The following is a 24341-nucleotide window of genomic DNA, read 5'->3' on the forward strand; positions in this document are numbered from 1 at the left end:
TCAGAGAAGAACCTAGGAGGGAGGAATTACCTCATTCACTATGCACAGGAAAATATACTTGTCACTTTAAAAAGAGAGCACAAAATAATCTCACACATCACTGCCGCCATGGCCGACACCTCTTCTCCCCAATACAAAGTTACATCTAAACCTCAGATCTTTGGGCCTGGATCTGTTGCTGTAATATTTCTTGGCTCTTGCTAGTACTGGAAAGTATTGTGACTTCCTGAAGGTCTTGCTTAACGACAATTCAGAAACAGCATGATGCAGCCACACAGACACCACCTCTCTTAATGAAACAATAGCGAACAGACCTCATTCTGCACTGCCATTCATTAAGCAAATTCCCCAGGAGTAACCGCCCCACAACCAGTTTCAACACCATAAACTTCCTACCTCCATTAAGGACATAGATTTGTTATTGTCTTCAGGACAGCCTGTCAGGATGCTAGCCTCCAGCTGGGACTTTGCACACAAGACACCACTAGGTGTTCTATCCCCATCTGACTGCTTTTCCCCTTTCCTTCCTCTTTCTTTTCCTTTTTAATTCTCCTCTGGTCACATAATTTTCTTAGCTACATAACTGCTACACTCCCTACCCTCTTACCATGTTCCTCCACAGAATCACGAGGCATACTGAACAACTGCTTGCTCATCCAGTTGGCATCTGGAGCTGACCCATGACATTTCAGTGCCTGAGGTGGAAAATGCGAACGGCACCCTGAGATTTCAACACAGAACGCAAACCACTATGAAGTTCTCCTGCAAAATGCCTATTAATAGGCATTCCACAGTACTTCTTCCTTGTGTTGGAGGACTGTGCTCACAGGATCAGATCATCTGAGCCCCTAGTCTTAGCACAAGACTGGGAAACCAGTTGCCCCCCAGCAGTTGATGAATTTCAATTCCTTCAATGCTCCAACATTGTCCAGGCTAACCGGGCTAATGGGAAATGTATTTCAGCAATACAGGCTCCCTAAATCTACTTTAAATGGCACCCCAAATCATTTTATAAAGTTAAGCACAACATGAATACTACACCTTCCCAAAGATCACATGTTATTTCTTGACTAATTTATCTTCTCCTCTTGCGGTTTTGTTTTATTCAAGTTGCACATGCAACTGGTTGCTTTGCATTACACATTAATAATGAACATTTTAAATAAGACACCTGAAATCGCCACTTCTCCTTACCTCCTAGTGGGGTTACCTCATCAAACTGTGTGGTGGCAGAAGAGATGCCTCAAAAGTCTGTGACATAACTGGAGGAGCCTGTAGAGCCAGTAGATACCAAAAGCTTCAGCCTGCTGTTTGCATTCCTATCATAGCTGAGAAGGAAACTGCACATACCCCAGGCAGTTCCTCTCTTCCTGAGTCACCATTTCCTCTTTGGAGGCTTGACAGGACTTGTTCTCCCCACCCCCCTTACCCCCCACGTTTAGTTTGTCCTCCTTCACACCCTTCATTGGCAGAGCAGCAACTATTGTTTGGCCACAATATGGGTGAGGATGAGAGCTAATGATTTCCTCTTTTGAAACCAGCAGCTCACCACCCAGTGGCTCACATGGAGGACTAGCATAAGAACAACCATTTTCTTGCACAGCCCCTTTTTGTTTCAGTGGAGCTCATAATCTCGAAGCAGACTATGTCGGCCTAGTATTTCAACCAGCTTTTCCGTTCTGTAATTATAGGACGAGATTGTATTCCAAATGTGCAACTTGACAAGGCTGCCTATGTTTGACTCATAGCATGGCTGCCTCAGCAGGAAGCACCAACAAACATGGAAGTATGGCAGCTGTTTCTTGGAGGAGATGGACGTATAGCAACCACGCAAGGGAAAATGGGTGTGGTCCACAGACAGCTCAAATCTGATCAGAATGCACTCATTATTTGGGCCTGGGATGAATATCTTATCTATTTAGCCTAATTTCTTATTCTGTAAAATGGGAACTACAGGGCTTTTATAACCCTAGAAAGGTGAGCGGGATGACAAAGTGCAACAAACCCGCCTTGGGTTCATGAGCAACAGAGCCAAAATATACAACAAACCAAATTATGAATTGTAATTACTACCCTTGGGCACAAAGGACAGGAAAAGATCATGAAAAAGCTGTTCCCCCACAAAACGCCCAACCAATCTCTCTGATCATAACGCCTCTTGTTCAGTTTAATCTACTTCCCCAAAGCATATTAGTGAAGACCATCAGTACTTTAAACATGGTGCTCCCCTCTCTCCCCACCAGTCATGCTGAGATATTGGGCATGCACTGAGACGGAAAGATACCTGAGGGTCTTCACCGAGATGCAGTATCGCCACATCCAGACTCCGAGAGTGGGAAGGATTCCGGGTTACAGGTAGCAAACCACTCAAAGTGGAATGAAAGGTGTGGAATACTTCTTTTCTTGGCTTGCCAAGAGAAATCATTCCCACCACAACCCCATCAAGGAACCAACATGCAGAAAGGGACCACCTTTGAGTTGTGCAGCCCACATCTGCTCCCAGGATCCTTTGCAGCAACAAATTTATCACCCCCAGAATTCCCTGCGCAGAGCCAAGCTCCCAGCGTCCCTTGCTGCTGAGCCTGAGCTCTCCAGAGCCCCAGATGTTCCCCAGATTCCCTGCCCCGTGAGAGTGAATCGCAATCCGGAGTCACCCCGCGGCAGCTGCTGTCCTGAATGGCGACTCTTCCAGCTGAGGGAGGGAATTGTGCCCCCTCCCAACACGTACGCTGCTCTGGCTGCAGCTGAGATCCCCAGGGCCCGGCAACACAGAGCAGAGCGCGCTTGCTCGCTCACTGCATTTCAGACTGGCTTCACCTGAATCCCAATGCTTTCGCAGCAGTTAATAGCATCCTTCACATGTTAACCTTACACTGAACCAGAGCAAGAGGCTCTGCCAAACCAAGATCAACACTGCCAATCTTCTACCTCACTCAAATATTTTTTTAAAAAAATACCCTGACATTTAGATTATATTGATTTTTGAACATATGGTAATAATATGAGGAATATAAATCAGGCTAACCCCAATCTTCCACACCCCACTTTAACCTTTCCAGCTTATAATATCCTGAATTAGGTCTATATTGAGAAAAGGGAATTTGCAGTTGGGATGATGATACAGACTCTGTTTTTAATGCTGTGACTCCAGTTTCAGCCCATGCCCAATTCTCCATAATGATCCAAAGTCACTGGCTTTACAATTATACAGTTCAGGGAATCAAATACTGTATTCTTGTATTTCTTGGATGCCTTGTGTCTGTTGAAAGCAACTCACATTACTTGCTGAATTCACCATGTCAAAGATTTTATGTGTGGTGAGGCTTCGAATTTCCAGTGCAGAGAAGCTATCCATTGGATTGCTTTGTCCCATAGGAGCTGCAGCCCTAAGCAAATTACTAGAAAACACATTCCACTCAAGTCTATTGGATTTACTTAGTAAAAAAAAAATTGATTAGCAACTGGGCTGAAAGGCTCTCTTTGGCTGCATAATTTCTTTTGCCATCAGAGAAAGCTAGTGTAGTGTTGGTTTTAGGAGTTGGATGTCTGAACTGCTAAAGACTAAATCAGACAGATTAAAACACATTTCAACACAGGGTTGTTGTGTGTTTTCCGGGCTGCATGGCCATGTTCAAGAAGTATTCTCTCCTGACGTTTCGCCCATATCTATGGCAGGCATCCTCAGAGGTTGTGTATATACCTCACAATCTCTAAGGATGCCTGCCAAAGATGTGGGTGAAACATCAGGAGAGAATACTTCTGGAACATGGCCATACAGCCCGGAAAACATACAACAACCCTGTGATTCTAGCCATGAAAGCTTTCGACAACACATTTCAACACAGATTTTCCCAAGTTAGGCAGCAAGATAAGATGAGAGCATCTTTTTAAAACCACAACAGGATGTGTGCATGAGGATGACAAGGCTTCTCTCCTGGTTTGTCCCAATTAACGATTTTTCTCTTTATCTTTACTAATGGGGTGGCAAAGAGGTAAACCGTGAACCAGGGGTACCTTGCTTTTTGTCCACACATCCTTAATTTTTCTTCTGGACTAGAGTCATGCTAAAACACAGAGATGTGTAGTCATCACATCTAGAGGTTAGGGACTACAACTCCCAAGAAAATCTCAACCAACGCTAGGCCAAGGCCATGACAGTTACGGTATTCTGATAGTTTAATCTAAAAAAAAAAATCATTTATCTTTTCCATGCTTTGCTATAGGCTGACTAAGGGCCCTTCCACATAGCCAGATAACCCAGAATATCAAGACAGAAAATCCCACAATATTTGCTTTGAACTGCATTATCTGAGTCCACACTGCCATATATTCCAGTTCAAAGTAGAAAATGTGGGATTTTATTCAGCTGTGTGGAAAGGGCCTAAGTGGCATTTGTTGAGTCACTTTTACTGAGTTTATGCTCTATGTTTAAAAGATGGAGACAATAAAAGAGTTTATTAAAGGCCCATTCCAATATCATTTGTGATAATATACAGTTGGCCCTCTAAATGTGTGGGTTTAACGTTTGCAGATTTGATTACTCAGGTTTTTATTTTATTTTATTTTAGGACATACACATACACATACACAACATTTACAATTTCCACCACCGCCACGAGGATTATTTTCTTTTACATATGAATCCTGTTTGAGACAATCCTTCTAGATTTACATACTATATAACATTTGTATCCTACTTCTTATAGCCTGATCTCTAGACTTATTCATAATATAATTCTTGACCTGGTTCCATTTTTCTTCAACTTCTTGCGTTCTATTTTCATTACCTTTTGAATCATTTAATTTTACATCCATAATTTCTCAAGTTTGATTAAAATATATTAAAATATTATCTCGAGCTCTTTGATGTAATTCTGTCGTCAACTTCCTCTAGATGCTGACCATAGAATCATGCTGGAGAATATAGAGATTTCCAGAAATAATAGATCACCTGGAATCTATAGGTCCCCCAGCATGATTCTATAGTCAGCTTCCAGTGGAGATTGACTACAGAGTTGTTCTGGGAGACTTAGAAATTCCTAGGATAAAAAATTGCATTGTTTTTGTTTGCAGCTTTTCACTTTCACAGTGATCTTATGCTCCTAACCCCAGCAAATGTGGAGAACTGACTGTATATTGAGTGATTTGAGCTCTTGAAAAAAGTACTATATATAGGTAAAGTAAAGGTTTCCCCTGACGTTAAGTCCAGTCATGTCTGACTCTGGGGATTGGTGCTCATCTCCATTTCTAAGCCGAAGAGCCAGCGTTGTCCACAGACACCTCCAAGGTCATGTGGCCAGCATGACTGCATGGAGCGCCGTTACCTTCCCGCCGGAGCGGTACCTATTGATCTACTCACATTGGCATGCAGAGGCTGGAGCAACAGCGGGTGCTCACTCTGCTCCTGGGATTTGAACCTGGGACCTTTCGGTCTACAAGTTCAGCAGCTCAGTGCTTTAACACACTTCACCACCGGGGCTACTACTACAGAGACTAAAACATGGAACAGTGGATTCAAGTTGCAAGAAAAGAGATTCCACCTCCTATATATATATATATATATATATATATATATATATATATATAAACAGCAGTGTTTTTATTAATGAAGAAGACTGAGCATCTCACAACTATAGCTGTCATGCTACCTATCCATGGCAATCCTGCTAAACGGCAGGGACAAACAGCATGGGGATTGCCACAGACACTGTGAGGATCAAACACAATTGCAGTATAGATGATTTCTTATTATAGATCAACTGGGTCTGGATTTGAGACACAGTAAGATTTCATTTATTCCCCTTTTTTAACTGTAAGTCATTTGATTGTGAAGGATCCAACTAGCTAAGCATGAGATAAGCATGAGACCTGGCATAATGGTTCACTGTTGCTACAACAAAAGCATTCCTGGTTCTCTATAGCAAGACATATCTGTGTAAGAAACCTCTCCCTTATCCTGGATGGTTAGTAAATGTATTCAGAATGATGCATTATCTATTTCTGAATATATTTTTTCCTCTTGAAAAAAAATAGCTGAGGGAAGGACACACAGAGGGTGGGCAGAAAGGCACAGCGGACCTTATAGATTTAATTGGTTTAAAAGTTACTGCATTTCAACAAGCAATACAAGGAAAATTGAGTTTTATAAAATCCCTTATGAGTCTTAGCATCTTTATGATTCTCAACAGCTTAAACAAACTACATCTCCCAGGATTCTTTTAATGGAAATATGTCACTCAAACTGTATAAAATAGATGCACATCTGAAGTAGAGGAAAGAAACACCAGAATGGATTCAGCTTGCTCTTTCCAGCAAAAATGAAGGCTTCTGTATTTTTGTGTGTGCTTTTTTGAGAATGTGAGTCTTTGTCAAAATTGGAGCTACATCCAAATATGACTTGAACAGATTTCCAGCCTGACTCTTCAACAAACTGTCTGTTGAAGAGTCAGGCTGGAAATCTGTTCAAGTCATACTTCTGCCATGGATGCCCTATGGGAAAAGTTACTGTTTCTGCCATTTGTGAAATAAGAGTTGACCCCCCACTGCTAAAGTTAAATGAATCTGGGCCTGTAAGCTGCAGAGATAGGACATCACGGAGTTATATACATAAGCTGCTTTTCAGCTCCTGAACAAGTGTGGTATGCAAACATAACATGCTCTCAATCAATTACAGGCAAAAGATTGCATTATACATTAATAGTAAGAACTGGCACCCCAAAATTATGACTGAATGTGTAGCCATGGAGGTCGCTAGATGACCTTAGGCCATCTAATATATATACATTATGGAGTTGTTCTAAGGGGAACAAATGGGATAGGAAGAACCACTTGACACTATATTAAACTCACTGAAGGAAAGGCAAAAGAAAAATAAAATTCAGACAGATGGGGGAGAAACAGGGAGAGGGGAGAAAGAAAGAGAAAGACAAAAAAAAATAAATAGCACTATGGAACAGAGTTGCTGGGTGCAATTTTTAAATTGCTACTTCTTCCAGCTCTATACAGGTAATCCATATACTAAAATAAATGGAGGTGTGTGAAAGTGTCTTGAGAAATAGTGTACAACCGTGATTAAGAAAGAGCTGAAGTTCAAATATGTCTCCTTCATTAATTCATTTGTTAGGCTTGTGCAAACCAACCTCACACAGACCCCAACCCCACAATTTACTATGTGAAGTTTATAAATTCTACCATACAAGGCTGTTTGTTTAGGCAAAAATACTGTGTAAATAGTTTGATGTTATTTGCCTTGGAGTTAGCTTCAACATAAGGTGAGATTATGAATAAAAGAATCTGATTCTGGCATTGGCAATGAAGGTCCGCATGGTTAAAGCAATGGTGTTCTCCATAGTAACTTATGGATGCGAGAGCTGGACCATAAGGAAGCAAAGGAAGATAGACGCTTTTGAACTGTGGTGTTGGAGGAAGATTCTGAGAGTGCCTTGGACCGCAAGAAGATCCAACCAGTCCATACTCCAGGAAATAATGCCCGGTTGCTCACTGGAGGGAAAGATATTCAAGGGAAAGATGAAGTACCTTGGCCACATCATGAAAATACAGGATACCTTGGAGAAGAGAATGATGCTGGGGAAAATGGTAGGAAAAAGGAAGAGGGGCCAACCAAGGGCAAGATGGATGGATGGTATCCTTGAAGAGAGTGGCTTGACTTTGAAGGAGCTGGGAGTGGCCATCAATAATGAGTCAGAAGCGACTGAACAAATAAACAACAATAATGAGTAAGGGAACTCTAAAAACCCTGGTCATCATATAAATACTAGTTTTTCTTATTAACAACAACAATTTTAGCATTATTTTATTCTTCTTTTTTAAAATAGTTTTATTGTGTTATAAGTGATATTTACAGTAAAAGTGGGGGGAAACATTGAGGAGAAAGGGAAGAGAACGGAGGAAAAGAAACGGAGAAAGAGAAGGCTCAAGACTTTGTAAAACTACATGATTTTATAATATTGAACCAAGACATAAAGTGGATTCATTCCACAGCATAGATATGCCCCAAAATTTTCTTTTCAATTGCTGGAAGCTTTGGTGTTTTAAAGAAGAAATTCTAAGCAGGCACACCATTTTTGCCACTGCATATTACATTCGTCACCAAATGCTTCTTTTGGTTTGAGGGTTTGAAAATTGAGGTGTGCATTAGACTCGAGTAAATACAGGTATGTATTTTATTGTATGCACTGTATTTTGTGCTGAAATGTTTTAAATGTGTTCTCTCTCCATCTCAAGCCATGAGGAGTAAAATATATTATTTATTATTATAAATGAGTGTAGTGTCTATAGTAAATTTATTGATTAGCCCTTAGGCCATATCACAGTACCAAACCAAACAAAAAGGTTTGATAAAACATGATTACACTCCATATACATTAGAGTCCCACTTATCCAACCTTTGCTTATCCAACGTTCTGTATTATCCAACGGAGTCTGCCTCCCACCCGGACCCACAACTGTTTTTCTAGGCAGCAACGCGCAGGGGGCCAACACACTCAACGATAACACAAGTGCAGCCACGCTCCCAAACAAGTGGCAGACTTGTTAGAACATATGTTTTGGTGCTTAATTTGTAAAATCATAATGTAATTTGACATTTAATAGGCTTTTCCTTAATCACTCCTTATTATCCAACATTTTCGCTTATCCAACGTTCTACCGGCCCATTTATGTTGGATAAGCAAGACTCTACTGTAGTAAGTAAAATAAAACACTTATAACAATACAGTAGATAAATATGATAAAACTATATACAGTAGAGTCTCACTTATCCAAGCTAAACGGGCCAGCAGAAGCTTGGATAAGCGAATATCTTGGATAATAAGGAGGGATTAAGGAAAAGCCTATTAAACATCAAAATAGGTTGTGATTTTACAAATTAAGCACCAAAACGTCATGTTATACAACAAATTTGACAGAAAAAGTAGTTCAATACACAGTAATGTTAAGTTGTAAGTACTGTATTTACGACTTTAGCACCAAAATATGATATATTGAAAACATTGACTACAAAAATGGCTTGGATTATCCAGAGGCTTGGATAAGCGAGGCTTGGATAAGTGAGACTCTACTGTACATTACATCTCCGTATCACTTCTACAATTTACCCCGATCAGCCCCACATATGTGGTTCTGAGACATACTGCTTTGCTCAAAAACAGAGCTGTTTTATATGTTATTTTTGGGCCTTAGCCACACATAAAATATGTTGTTCTGATGTGGGATTCCCAATAAATTGTCTGTTTGATATATGAACTAAGGTACAAGTCTATCACCTTCTAGTGTTTAGACATGGTTACATCTCCAAGATATCTCATTAAGTACATATATGTAAATACAGGCATTCCAAAACTGAAAAGAATCCAACATCCAAAACACATATGTCCCCAAGCATTGTGTTTTGGATGAGGGAGGCTCACCCTGTGCTTGTTTTTTTTTTTTTTTTAAGGGCAGATTTTACTGAATGAGTGCTGCTCACAACTGCCAGAAAGTATGCATTCGCTTATACTTGGTTTCTATCCGCAAGTTTAAAATGCCAAGTGAGCAAGTTGCTGGAGGCAGAGATGTATTTGTGGCCTACATATGTCCTATCAAAAAACGCGAGTGGGCAAGGCTGAAACGGCAACCCCGCCTTCAAAAGGCATGGCTGTTCACGTGCAGAGAAGTCAGGCTCCTCGGAAACACAAACACACACAGCTCATGCAGTGTCTCCCTCCCTCTTCAACCCTTCGCAGGGAAGGGAAGATCCCCACATGTTCAGAGGGGCCTGGACAAGAGAGCAGGCCCACCATGCCTTTCTGCAGGCACAGGCCATGGCTGCCTAGCAACGAAGGAGCTGCGTTTCCCCTGCTCCCAGGGATCTTTTTATAACCAGGCCTGTGGGGCGTAAGGTAATTTGCCAGTAAGGTAATGCTCAAGATCCTGCTCAAGATCCTCCAGCGATACATGGAGCGAGAGTTGCCAGATGTCCAAACTGGGTTCAGAAAAGGCAGAGGAACGAGAGACCAAATTGCCACTGGATAATGGAGGAAGCCAGGGAAAAAACATCTCAGAAAAACATCTACTTCTGCTTTATTGACTATTCTAAAGCCTTCGACTGTGTGGATCATAATAAACTGTGGCATGTTCTTGGTGGTATGGGGATACCAAGTCACCTTGTCTGTCTCCTGAGAAATCTGTATAAAGACCAAGTAGCCACAGTAAGAACAGATCACAGAACAACAGACTGGTTCAAGATTGGGAAAGGAGTGCGGCAGGGCTGCATACTTTCACCCTCCCTATTCAACTTATACGCAGAACACATCATGCGACATGCGGGGCTTGAGGAATCCAAGGCCTGAGTTAAAATTGCTGGAAGAAACATTAACAACCTTAGGTATGCAGATGATACCACTCTGATGGCCGAAAGCGAGGAGGAGCTGAGGAGCCTTATCACCAAGGTGAAAAAAAAAGTGCAAAAGCTGGGTTGCAGTTAAACGTCAAGAAAACCAAGATCATGGCAACTACACCTATTGATAACTGGAAAATAGAGGGAGAAAATGTGGAGGCAGTGACAGACTTTATATTTCTAGGCGCGAAGATCACTGCAGATGCAGACTGCAGCAAGGAAATCAGAAGACGTTTACTTCTTGGGAGGAAAGCAATGGCCAACCTTGACAAAATAGTGAAGAGCAGAGACATCACACTGGCAACGAAGGTCCGCATAGTCAAAGCAATGGTATTCCCTATAGTAACCTATGGATGCGAGATCTAGACCATAAGGAAGGCTGAGCGAAGGAAGATAGACGCTTTTGAACTTTGGTGCGGGAGGAAAATCCTGAGAGGGCCTTGGAAGGCAAGAAGGTCCAACCAGTCCATCCTCCAGGAAATAATGCCCGGCTGCTCACTGGAGGGAAGCATATTAGAGGCAAAGCTAAAATATTTTGGCCACATCATGAGGAGACAGGAAAGCTTGGAAAAGATCACGATGCTGGGGAAAATGGAAGGAAAAAGGAAGAGAGGCCGACCAAGGGCAAGATGGATGGACGGTATCCTTGAAGTGACTGGCTTGACCTTGAAGGAACTGGGGGCGGTGACGGCCGACAGGGAGCTCTGGCGTGGACTGGTCCATGAGGTCACGAAGAGTCGGAGATGACTAAACAACTGAGCAGCAGCAGCAGTGGGGCGTGGGCCTCAATGGGAAAGAGTGCCACCCTGTGGCAGCAGAGCAGAAGACCGAGATCCTGACCACCCACGTATCTATCCAAACATGCTCATACCACATACTGCTTGCAAGCATGGGTGCATCTATTCCAGGGGTCCTCAAACATTGTAAGCTGAGGGTCAGTTCATGGGCCCTCAGACTGTTGGGGGGCCAGGCTGTAGTTTGAAAAAAAAAATGACCGCATTCCTATGCACACTGCATATGTCTTATTTGCAGTGCAAAAAAACCCATGAAAAAACGATACAGTAGAGTCTCGCTTATCCAACATAAACGGGCCGGCAGAATGTTGGATAAGTGAAAATATTGGTTAATAAGAAGGGATTAAGGGAAAGCCTATTAAACATCAAATTACATTATGATTTTACAAATTAAACACATCATGTTGTACAACAAATTGAAAGAAAAAGCAGTTAAATACACAGTAACGTTATTGTAATGCCTCATGGGCCTTGTAGTCCTGCTCCCAGTGCCACCGTGGCTGACGAAGATGAAAACATGGGGTTTTCGCCGGCTCAGCAAGAGCCGGAATCTTTCCAGATGCCTGATGTTGATGTTTTTGCCCAAGAACCCATTAAAACAGACCTTGAGCAGCTCTCACCCCCTTTTGCTAGGAGACAGTCCTATGCTGCGGGCAGGGGAGTGAAGGAGCAGGTTCGCAGGAGTTTGAGAATTGCAGCTAAACTAGACACTGATTAGCCATGTTCCCCTGGGAAAATCTAGGGAGTCTCACATCTGGAGAGAGCTGTGTTTCGTTTCCTGTTCTCTAGGGAAAGAGAACGCTGGACACCTGCTTGGCAGGAAAACGAGACCCAGTTAAATGTGCCTGGCACGGTAGGTTCCGTGCGGAGTCAACAGAGCAGCTCCAGGAGTGGTTTCGTGTTTCCAGCCTAGTGTGGACTTCACAAAGTCCACAAACCCAGTCTCCTTGCTTTGCCTAACCAAGTATTCAAGAATCGCCTTGCCTTGTTCCTAGCCACGGACCTTGTTCATAGAATCAAGTTTTGTTTCCAGCCTTGTTGTGGAATTACCTTGGACCTTGAAAGACTCTGGACATTTCCCCACACTATTGCTTGGCAATAGTGTGTGTTTCGGTTTGTTGGATTCTGCTTTGAACTCTAATATCATTTATTGAACAATACATTTCTGGACTATATTTGACCTCATCTGATAGGTCTGCTTCTGGACTATATTTTCTACTTGTTTTTATTATTCTTATATATTTCCTTAATAAAGATATTAGATAGGTATTGGCCTCTGTGTTCGGTTCTTAGTGCTCCGTTGCCTTGAGCGTGACAGTTCTGTAGTAATTACTGTATTTACCAATTTAGCACCAAAACATTCCAATATATTGAATACACTGACTACAAAAACATTGACTACTAAAAGGCAGACTGCGTTGGATAATACAGAACGCTGGACAAGAGACGGCTGGATAAGCGAGATTCTACTGTACAGTATATAAAACGAAGAATAATTTTAACCAATGTAAACGTACCAGTATCTTTTAATGGAAAGTGTGGGCCTGCTTTTCCTGGTAAGAGAGTCAAGTTAATTGGGAATGTTGTTGTTGTTGTTGTTGTTGTGTACCTTCAAGTTGTTTCAGACAGTAGCATAGCGGCCTGAGTCTGGTGGAGTCTCCTTCTCTAGAGGTTTTTCAACAGAGGCGGTATGGCCATCTGTCAGGAGGGCTTTGATTGTGGCTGGGGTGCTTATAGTTACCGCCTGGCTCTCCCCTTTACTTTCCAAGGCAGGAGGTACAGAAAAGGGCAGCCTTTTTGGAAAATGTGGGGCGAAGGCAGGGAGAAGGGAGGGAGGGAAGCCAGGCAGGCACTCGGCCTCCAGGACCCACCCTTCCTAGCCATTCAGCGACGGCAGTGGCAGCAGGTGTTGTAGCCTGGTCAGATTCTGAGTGCTCAGAAGATGAGTAAGGGGATGCTGGGATAGTTTTGGAGGGCCCAGAGGAAGATGGAAGCGGCCCGAAGAGAGTTGTTTTGGAATTTCCTGGCAGTTCCCATGAGATGGGAGAAAGAAATATCAGTTCTCACAAGAAGCTGCCAGAAGAAGCTGAGAGAAATGTGGGAGACAAATGTTTGTCCAGATCAAGGCGCTTGGAACTTCGGAGGTACAATAGAGACAGACACGCTTTTCCCAGAGGCTTAGAGATAAGGAGAGGAAAAGCAGGTGTGTGAAGAATTTTGTCATGGGAGGGATTGAGGCCTTTTAAGTGGTTTTCTGCTGGTACAATCCTTTGTGAGAACAACGTTGTATTCAGGGGAACAGATCTTGGTTCTTGGCCCTACATCTTTGGATTCATGTATTCGGGTTTCTAAGTTCATTCCTGTTTCTAGTTTCCTATGTGGCATAAGTTGCCTGCCTTGGATTCGTGCTATCATATTTATGGATATATCTGTGGATTGACTCTTAAGTCTACATTCAAAAGGATTTTGGAATCTTGGCTATCTTGGAAATAACTTTTTGAACTTTGATTCTCCTTTTTAGATTTGATCATTTTTATATACTCTTCTCTTAATAAATTTTTACTTATTACTTAGACAGAGTGTAGTTTGTGGTGAAAAGGTGTTTCAGAGCTCTAATGCAACACCAGCAGCAAGCATCAAGGGCAAGCAGGGCAATTGAGGAGCCTTCCTTTGCAAAATAATAAGAAAAAGTTGCGGGAGGAAGAAAGAGACAAGGGGCCACTGGGATGGGATGCCACCCAGGGAGGCAACACTTAATTTGGGTTAAGGGACACAAGAGGCAGCCATCTCTTTCTCTCCTCCTGAAGAGCCCATCTTTTTTCAGGGCCATGATCCCCAAGAAGGGAGGAAGGAAGTCAAATAAGGGAGGGAGGAAAGAAGCAAGAGAGGAAGGGAGGGGTGGAAATTTGAACAAGGGCCTCCCAGAATACAGTATTCCAGGTGAGGTTTGACTAAAGCAGAGCAGAGAGGCACCATCCCTTCTATTAATCTACTAAACACTATACTCTTCTTGATGCAGGCTAAGATCCTATTTGCTTTTTTAACTGCTGTATCATATTTTGGCTCGTGTTGTACTTGTGGTCCACTAAGACTCCAAAATCTCTTTCACATGGACTGTAGTTGAGGCAGGCATCGCACATCCTATATCTGTGCATTTCGTTTTTTCTAAGTGGAATCTCCTACATTTTATACAATCATAGAGTTGGAAGAGACCCTGTGGGCCATCCAGTCCAAACCCCTGCCAATTAATGTCCAATTTTCTAGGAAAACAGGATTGTGTTGTGAAATAATGCTTGTTTAAAAAGTATGTCGCCAACACAAAATGGTTGGAAAGCTGTGGGCTAGCTGAAGTTTCCAAACATTCTTCAAAGCCAGCCTCATTGAGAGCACTTTACAGTATATGTTAGTGGTCACATTCAACAACCGATAATACTGCAACAATAACACTGAGCATCTCTTAGTGGGTTGCAATATATATGAACCTGAAAGCTCATGGAAAAGCACTGTATTAAATAGCAGGAGTATACTGACAGCAAAGTCTTTGAAAGAATGAGTTTAGAAGATGTGTGTGAAGGAACGTAAGGATGATGAATAGGAAAGCTGAAAATAATCTACTCCCTTTTTTCTCTCCAGAATTTTTTCTCTGCAAATGTTGATGTGGATAATGCTCAAAATAACTGCCAAATATTCTCTAAATATTTGATTACTGCATTTGACTGCCCCTATTGTTTTATGATAATATTTAATCATGTTTGTCATTTGATATTCTAACAGAATTTGAAAGCTGACACACAATATTAATTTGTGGAGCAACAGTTGAGGAGATTTTATTTTGGATGCTGGTAGAAATAAAAGCAAATAGTCAAATAATGTCCCAGAGTCTATAATATTTGATTTCCATATTTTGATTAAAATGTATCTATTAGGAATTGATCTGTAAAAACAATGCCTATCTGTATCTGACACAATTATCTCCTCTCCAGGAATTTTCTAAGTCCTCAGAGCAGTTTTATGGTATACTTCCAATGGGAGTTACAACACAATTGCCCTTAGCAAATTCAGAAAGATAATACCTCTCCAGGAATTTTCTAGATTCTCCTGGGTGACTTCCAGTGGAAGTCATTAATTTCAATACAGCTTGCTATTATCCATGTTTTTTCTGTTTGTCACTATAAACAAGAACCTATACCACACAGACAAGAGGGCTATAAAGTAATTAGCAAAGATTGCTTACGTCATAAACATGACTTAGTAATCACAAAAAAGCCCTGCTTATACTGTATTTATTTTTAGAATTAATAGGAACTAAGCCTGGCAAGAATGCGGGACTTTACATTTCCTTATCACTGCCTAAAACTGGAAACATCTATATAAGAATATATATAGACATATAAGTCAAGGCAAATTGGCTGTAAGTAAGTTGTGGTAGGTCACAGAGAACTGAATGATTGTGTTTAGGCACATGCTACCCGACCTAAAGGGACAACTGTAAACCATCTTCTGCCACAGGTCCACCCAGATTTGAAAGTGTATGTATGTATGTGTGTTTTTTTTTGGGGGGGGGGGAGGATTGAGGGCATGACTACAGAAGGCAGATTCCAGAGTAATCCAGTTAACCAATCCATTTAGGGAGCTCAGATTTCAAGACTATGGGGAAGTGGTTTTCAAGACTATGGGGAATGGGGACATTTTAGTCAGCCCATCTTCATGTGCAAATAGACATAAAAGATGAATCTGTTTAACTGCATAATTTTATCCTTTGTCATATTACTGATGGACAGGAGAGAAATTAGGAGTCAAGTGTCCCCAATTGCTCAACTTTCTCTGAAATTACAGATGCCTTAATAAATGGGGAAGAAAGGAACGCTTTGTTCTACACTAACTACCCCCCTTCAAATACCTCATAGATACAGGCAGTCACCAAGTTACAAACATCTGATTTGCAAACAACTCATTGTTAAGAACAGGGTGACACAAAAGGAAGTGAGAAAAATCTGTCCCTCAGAAGGGAAATCCAAGCCTGAAAGAGCTGTTATCATGGGGATAAGGGCTCTCCACTGAAGCTTTCTTTTCAATCCTTGTTTACACAAGCCAATTTTTTTCAAAATCCAATTCTCACAGGCACAGAAAGTAGGATGAAATCTTCTGAACAGAGGTACAGACAGCAAAATAAAACCCACTGGGGTGTTAACCCTTCCCTGTTCTATCTAAAGCTCACTTATCCAACATAAGCGGGCCGGCGGAACGCTGGATAAGCAAAAATGTTGGATAATAAAGAGGGATTAAGGAAAAGTCTATTAAATGTCAAATTACTATGTGATTTTACAAATTAAGCACCAAAACATCATGTTTTACAACAAGTCTGCCACTTGTTTGGGAGCTTTGCTGCACTTGTGTTGTTGGGTGTGTTGATTCGCTGTGCATTGCTGCCTAGAGAAACAGCTGTAGATTCGGGCAGGAGGCCGACTGCGTTGGGTAATACAGAATGATGGATAAGCGAAGATTGGATAAGCAAGACTGTACTGCATATATATTTGGCTAGAGTTATACTTTAACAATGTACCTGTTCTGACTTACATACAAATTCAACTTAAAAACAATCCTACAGAACCTATCTTGTTTGTACCTTGGGTATTGCCTGTATTTGAACAGAGAAGAAACAGAACTGGGGTTTTACTGCCATCTGGTGATAAACGTGCAAAGGTGCATTAAGAATACAGTGCATTATAAACTCTGTATCAGTGGAGATTATGTCCCTGGACTTATTGTGGAAACGCAAAACCATGGATAATAGTGAACCCTACTGAAATGAAGAATGTCTAGTGGATGTGTATCATAGAATCATACTGGAGGACAAAGAAAATGCCTAGAGAGCACCATCAAACATTTCTAGGTCCTCTGGGGTAAACTCTATAATCAACTTCCAGTTGAAACATATCATAGAATCATAATGGAAAACCTAGAAAATGTCTACACATAACATTTTTTCAGACATGGGTTGGTGAATCTGTGGGTGTCAGTCCAGATAGGAGCTCCCGGTGGCGCAGTGGATTAAACCCTTGTACTGGCAGGACTGCTGATTGAAGGTTGGGTTGCTGACCTGAAAGTTGCCAGTTCAAATCCAACCTCTATCAGCTCCAGCTCCATGCGGGGACATGATAAAAGCCTCTCACAAGGATGGTATAAACATCAAAAACATCCGGGCATCCCACGAGCAACATCCTTGTAGACAGTCAATTCTCTCACACCAGAAGCGGCTTGCAGTTTCTCAAGTCGCTCCTGACACAGAAAAGGAAGTCTCACAGATATGGCAGTCATACTGTACAATAAACAAAACCGCTGCTTGGCCTCAGTTCAGTTGCGGCCATAGGTATACAGTTGAGGAGGTCTAATGGAGAGATCTACACAGTGAATCAACTCTCATTGAATGCTCAAGTCTTGATGGAGAATAAAATTCAGTAAACTGAACCAAAACTTTGATTGCCCCAGTAAAGATCCTATACCATGGATAATGGTTGCTTACCATGCAATGGTAAGCTGCAACTACTGGGAAAGAAAAGTGGCAACTCATCACCAGAGGGATCTCAACTTTAGTACTTCAGAGGATTTTATCCTATACTTAATGGGCATGTATCCACTTAAAATCTGGTTTCTGGAGAATTCTGGGAAAAGATTGCCATCTGATTTTAAAGACAGAATTGTTAGTGAACTCACTTCCATCTTCAAATCAAAACTTAACTCTTCTGATCAATACTAAAAGTGAAGCTTGGGGAAGAAAGAGCCTCAAGTGCTCAAATGCAGCAGGGCGAGAATCAAAGGATCTATTTTGTAAAATCTCATCTGGATGAGATTTTCTCATGAAAATACCTACATTCCTTTTTTTTTTTTTTTGCATTACTATTAAAAGTGCAGAATCCCTCTCCTCACTATTATCAGTTTGCCTTGGAGAAAGGACTAATAAGCAAACCAAAAAAGGAATTTAAAGGGAGCCCGTGCCTTTTAAGGGTGGAGACACACTGTAATTAATAAGCAATGCTGTCAACTGACAATTATACGGATGGGAAAACAACCAAGAGTTGCATGAATACAGACACAGAGATATGTCTTTCTAGATCCCAGAATCCCCAGTAGCCTGCTAGCTAGAGAATTCTGGGAGTTGTGGACCCAAAATGGTAATTTCTCCAAGCTCTGTCCATTTGCTAGGGAAGCCTACACATCCAGTTTTGTTAATCCCTTTCAAATAGTGACTAAAGAGTAGTAAAGTTCAAACCAGCTTCCCTCTCCCTATCCTTTGATCCCTTTCTCTGATAGCAAGAGAATCTGCCAGCTAAAGCATTCACCTTTGAACTGCTTGGACAAAGCCTTAATATGTCTACCCCAAAGACTTGGAACTATCTTACCTAAAATGTGGAGGTAACTCAGCTGGAGGGAAAGCCTGGGTGGGCAGGTAAGCAAGGATACAGAGGGCATTGCCTATTCTTCCCTCCTCGACTTCATGCACTGCCCTGCTGCTACAGAGCAAGATGCACCTCAGTGCCCAGTTGCTGGGAGCAAAAGGTAACATAGTTGAAGGAAAACTGGCCTCATCTTGCTGCTTTGCCTAGTTGTGCTCTGATTCACAGTAAAAGAAACAGGAGGGGGGAAAGTAGGCTCTGCCATTTCTTGACATGAGGTCCAGTCAGCCCTGGTTTTTGAACTCAGAACTAGCTCTTTAGCACAAGCAAGCAATTATTCTTTCAGGACGCTTCAATACACAGCAGGATGTGGAGCCTGTGACGCAATGGGCTAAACTCTTGTGCCGGCAGGACCATTGACCGGAAGGGGTGAGCTCCCATCTGTCAGCTCTAGCTTCCTATACAGAGACATGAGAGAAGCCTCCCACAGGATGGCAAAACATCAAAAGATCCAGGCATCCACTAGGCAACGTCCTTGCAGACGGCCAATTCTCTCACACCAGAAGCGACAGCAGGATGTAAATTCAGAAATCACCAGAAAGATCAAAGGAATATTTTGTACGTTTGCATACTTGTTGCAAATAAAAACAGTTGTCCTTGTTGTTTTCTTTAAAATGGATATTAGCCCAGTACTCTGACTGGCCTTGAGCCACGGTGGGTGCTGAAGGGCAATCTTCATGAATCACTTTCCTCAATCTCAATGGTCTATTTGAAGAAATAGAAGAAAATTTGACGAGGAGGCCTAATGCATAATCAGAAAATATGGATTTCCATGTAGTTAGTGCATTTTTACTCTTAAAAGCTGCTCATAAACCTAAGAAGACAAACTCATGCTATACCGAAACAAGTAAGGAAGTACAGGAAAGTTATTTTTAAAACACGATGAATCAGTTAGACAGCCAAGGCCTCCCAGGTACTTATTTAATGTTATACTTACAATGCTTAAAAACAAAACTCCTCTGAACCTCTTATCCAAAAAATAATTAAATTAGTTATTTTAATTTCTTGAAAGAACCGGGATGTTGCAAGCCTCTGGCCTGTAGTACTAAACATGCCTAAGCTTTGCAGCAACATGCCCATGTAAAAGTAAAAGCAATTAAAACAATAATACCACTCTTAATTCAATTCCTATAATATCTTATACTACATTATCAGTGTTCTGGAGTTAGTTATACCTTTGTGGGTGCAATAAAAAGGCATTAATTAATGGCAAATTCTGGGATACTTCTGAGCTTTAAGTGGAACAAGCCTTTGCTTAGCGTTTAAACAAATAATTTCCTAGGGGCTTCCTAGGACACAGACAATATTAATTAGAGGAATCTGCAATGGGAGACGTTCAGTAAATGCCCAAAGGAAGGAAACCATGGTATTTCAAGCAAAATGCATTAAATTTACATCCACTTTAGATAATCCTTTCTGCACATAAGTGTTTAATCTGCACTTTTTTGAATATGATACATTCAGCTCTGCATTTCTCTGGCACATTCTGTGTGCTCAGGATATGATTAAGATTTCTTAACAACATACACCATTGCAACAATGCAACAAGCACACTAGCAATATTAAACTGTCTCCAATTGTCCAGAGAGCTTGCAGTGAAAAGAGGAATTCAAATGAATGCTGGACATTTTTTTAATAGAACCCAAGGTTTTGTTTGGTGCCAAAGCTTTGGCATAACAAACTGAGGAGAGCTAGATATACTGACAACTACTGACTATTTGCCTCAGCCCCACCACTGATCTCTGTGTTGTTATTATCTGGGTTTCTGAGACTTTTCTCTTTCACGTGGAGCAGCTGCCTTCTCCTATTGCCACGTGCCCACAACAAATGAGAACGGAAAACCATGTCAACAGGCTGTGTAGAAAAGCCCCGAAGAGAAGATTCTGGAATTCCTGACTTAAACCAAGGTAATTCCATAGCATTCCAAAGTGCATAGCGCATTATAAAATGTTTCACTTACCCTCAAATGGCACTTTTAGGATTAAGCACCTTTTATGTTGTTAGTCCTCTCCATCCACAGAAAGCATGGGGTGGTTGTGGTGAAAGAAACCCTGGCAATGGACTTTCTTTATTCAAGTCACCTCTTTTGCATCCCTGCTGAGTGAACAGGTCAACACCAAAGACAGAAATGTGCTGTTGCCAATTCTTTCCATTATATGTGAACATGAAGTAAGGTACAAATGGTCCCCACACAGGACATTTTGCACAATCCAAAACGGCTTCGAAATGACAAGAAAATAAGAAATCTGAAAAATATTCCTGACAAGGGAAACAGGTCTGGAGGAGAGCAAGCTAACATTTGAGCATGATGCTGAAAGTCATATCCTAATTTGGGCAAGAATAAAAGTGTTATGGAAAAGGAACTTCAGACAGGCAAAGCTCAGCCAAGTCAAAAGAACTGCTCAAGGGAAGGGACCGCTTGTCTTACTGAGGCCCTTTTACACAGCCACATAATCCAGATTATCAAAGCAGATAATCCATATTATCTGATTTGAGCTGGATTATATGAGTTTACACTGCCACATAATCCAGTTCAAAGCAGATAATCTGGATTTTATATGGCAGTGTAAAGGGGGCCTCATTTGACATCTTTTCCCTCATTTTAGCACAGGTCCCCCATCCAACCCTTAGGATCTTCCAACATCCCCACTCCCCATCCAAGGAAGACACCAGTCTCATCTTAAATTGAATGCCTTGCAAAGAACCCAAGTACACACAGAAGCAGCAAGAAAAGGCAGCAGAAGTCAGAAAGGTCTCTTCAGTTGTTCTTTTCTTTATTGTTTTAGTTCAGAGAAGAAGGAAGCCTTTGATTTGTTGACTGAAGTCAATTTTATACACAAGAGCATTTGTTATAAAGACTCTTTTTTGTTTCTTATTTACAGTGGCAATTGGGGAGGAAGGAATGGGAATATGGGCTTCCTAAAGCAGCACGTGTCAATATGATAGAGTCCACATCTGGCGAGGGAAGAAGAGGTGCTGAGCAAAGAGAGGACAAGGGAGAGTGCCCCAGATGGATTTGCAAGCATTCCTGACACGCTCCATGGGGCCAGAGGTTGCGGTGAGTTGAAGGGTAAGGAGGTGCTTTTCTCCCCAGCCTCCCTCCCTGCAGTGCCTGCTTGCATCACTATTTCAAAGCCCATTCCCACCTGCTGGCTAAATTTGTGGGTAGTCCAGGACTGTCCATGGAGCTGCTTGATGCATGCAGTCTTGATGCCTACTTTGCAAGGCACAACCCTCCGTTGATGAACAAAACACCTTGTTTTAAATATCAGTGCAGCTCAGCATTCTCATACTTCACTCACAAGGCCCAAAAGGGAGCAAATATCACCTATTTCCCCCATAATCACTGGAGGTCTGGGGAGCAGAATGAGAAGACAAGCAGGTTAACACAAAGAATACACAGAGCAGGACCCATCCATTTTGCATACCTGTACACTGGCTTAAGCACAACTCTTTGCACACTCAGCAACGTATGAGGTCAGTCAAGTCAGCTTTCACTTTTGAATACCTGAAATGGTGCCATTCATTACACAGGCACCTGTTTTGCACTGCCATGGCACAGTAGGCAGTGCTAGCTACATTTCTTATGCACACGAGCCACACAGAGGGCAGGGTTGGTGTGCTTTCCATCATTTGCAGAAGCAGGAGCTACTTCTGTGGTGGGTGGACTTGGGGTATTGAAGGAAAGTGTGGGAGAAGGTGGCCCTTGAAATCTGCCAAGGCCCACCATTGGACAGCTGCTTATGCTGTATGGCTTACCGGAATCCAGTATTTGTGGAATCCTGAGAATCTGAGCTTTCATTAAAAATAAAAGCAAACAAGAATTTAGCCCTCTGATTGTGGAGGAAAAATTCTGAAAACATCCAGGCCACATGTGAAAAAAAAGGTGAGAATGGAATCTCATTGAGTAACAGCGCTTCTTCCGCCAACATGGACTCAATCCCCTTCTATCCTTCCTCCCTTCCTTCCTTTCTACCTATCTCTCTCTCTGAATTCATCTATCCATCATTGCCTATCTTGTTCAAGACAATGAACCTCCTTTTCCAAGGCTATATATAAGGAATGTATAGCTGCTCCTGAAGCATATTTTATTCCCAGATGTCCGCAGTAACATTTCATAAAAGATGACACATGATGACGTTAAATCAACCCACTCAAAAGTTTCCCTTGCCCGTTCCACTTCATTGGCAACTGCTTTGCAGAGGAGTAGGGTGTGGAAATGCTAAAAGAGGTTGACATCTCATGTGTCTTCTTTCGTTTAATGTTATGGACGATATGCAGCAGATATGTGACAGGCAGTTAATATTCTTCAGAGTCTGGATTTCATACTCTTGTCAGATAACTGGTTCAGGAGAAAGCTACTGATACCTTAGCTAGGACTGGGATTGCACCCTTATCACAGCCCACTTTAACCCTAGTTATGACCAACAAGAATAGGCCTATTAAATCAGCAGATGAATGGACAGTCAAAAACTGAGTAAATCCCATTGATTCAATAGATTTACTCTCAAAAGGATGGGCTACTGGATTCAGGCTACCAACCTTAAAAAAAATCTGTTTGAAATGGGAAATCCTGGTTAAATTTAACTATTTTAAAGAGGGCAGCACAGGTTCACGGCTCCAGAAAAACCAGGTGGGGAAAAAGCATAGGATTCCAAAATCTCCCTCACTGAACTTAAATCATGATGCTTGGGCTGCACCAGAGAAAAATTAAATATTCTCCAAAACCCTGCTGGGAAAAAAAGGCACAAACAAATACTGTACAGCCAAAATACAGTTAAAAATAAACCGACAAAATACAATTCTACAGACTTTGCGTAAGTCAGAGATGCTTCATACATGATAAATTCCAAAATAGAAAATCAAGTAAGTGCAGGAAATAACACGTGGCACTGTCAAATGGAACCACAATATACATGTGTATTTTGTCACAGGCCACAGTAATTTACAGGTGCATGTTCAAGTTGTACATTATCTTCTACAAAGAACTGCTTTCTACTTTCTGGTATATTTGTAGCTGTTCACAGGAGCCCAAGAGCAAAATCTAGACTCTGTGGTGGCTGAACATGTGTGTTACTATGGTGACACAGTAGTCACCAAAAACAAACTTCCATGTGGTTGGAATTCACCCAAAGATTTCCAGATGGAAGTAGGGGAGGCTGGCATGGGATCAACTATGTTTTCTCTTCCTGCATATGTTATGGCTGTAGCTCAGAGCCCCGAACGCACAGAACTATAGCTCTCCACCCCCATCTTCATCCCGCCCAGTGGTAAGCATGCTGCTATGGTAACGTAGGAACCAGCACCTACCTTTTCAATTAGCAGTGGCTTGCTCCCACGTTAACGTTGATAGCAAGTTGCTTCACCATCATTCATGTTGGCAGTCAGTGCAATGTGGATTAATCCCTTACTTTTGCAAATTGGATTAAAGAGATGGCTTTCCTCCTGATTCAACAAGTGGACACTGTGTTGTCTGACTACAGCTCCCATCGTCTCCAGCCAGCATAGGTGATGTTAAGGAATATTGGGATTTGCATTCTCAACAATATATAGAGACCTGCATTTTGTCTGCCCCTGAGCTCATCCCTCGGAGAAAGGGATTACCTTTTTGAAAAGTCATTTCTACCCCAACTATTTTTACATCTATGAGGTTTAGTTGAAGCTCAGTCCCAACCAGTGGCCCATGTAACCCAATCT

General features: G+C 41.7%; 1 protein-coding gene across 4 annotated transcripts in view; it reads right to left on the reverse strand.

The window, feature by feature from the left end:
- iqsec2 (IQ motif and Sec7 domain ArfGEF 2) overlaps nt 1–24341 on the reverse strand; it is a 242558-nt gene that overhangs the window by 82342 nt on the left and 135875 nt on the right. The window contains exon 1 of one of the 4 annotated variants that reach the window (XM_062974047.1): nt 2285–3644. The exons of the other annotated variants lie outside the window; for them this stretch is intronic. Within the exon in view, the coding sequence (XP_062830117.1) occupies nt 2285–2319 (35 nt within the window). The 5' untranslated portion in view covers nt 2320–3644. Of the gene's footprint in view, nt 1–2284; nt 3645–24341 lie in introns of those variants that run through there. 4 annotated transcript variants of the gene reach the window in all.

Source organism: Anolis carolinensis, chromosome 2, assembly GCF_035594765.1.
Source record: "Anolis carolinensis isolate JA03-04 chromosome 2, rAnoCar3.1.pri, whole genome shotgun sequence".
Classification (NCBI taxonomy): Eukaryota; Metazoa; Chordata; class Lepidosauria; order Squamata; family Dactyloidae; genus Anolis; species Anolis carolinensis.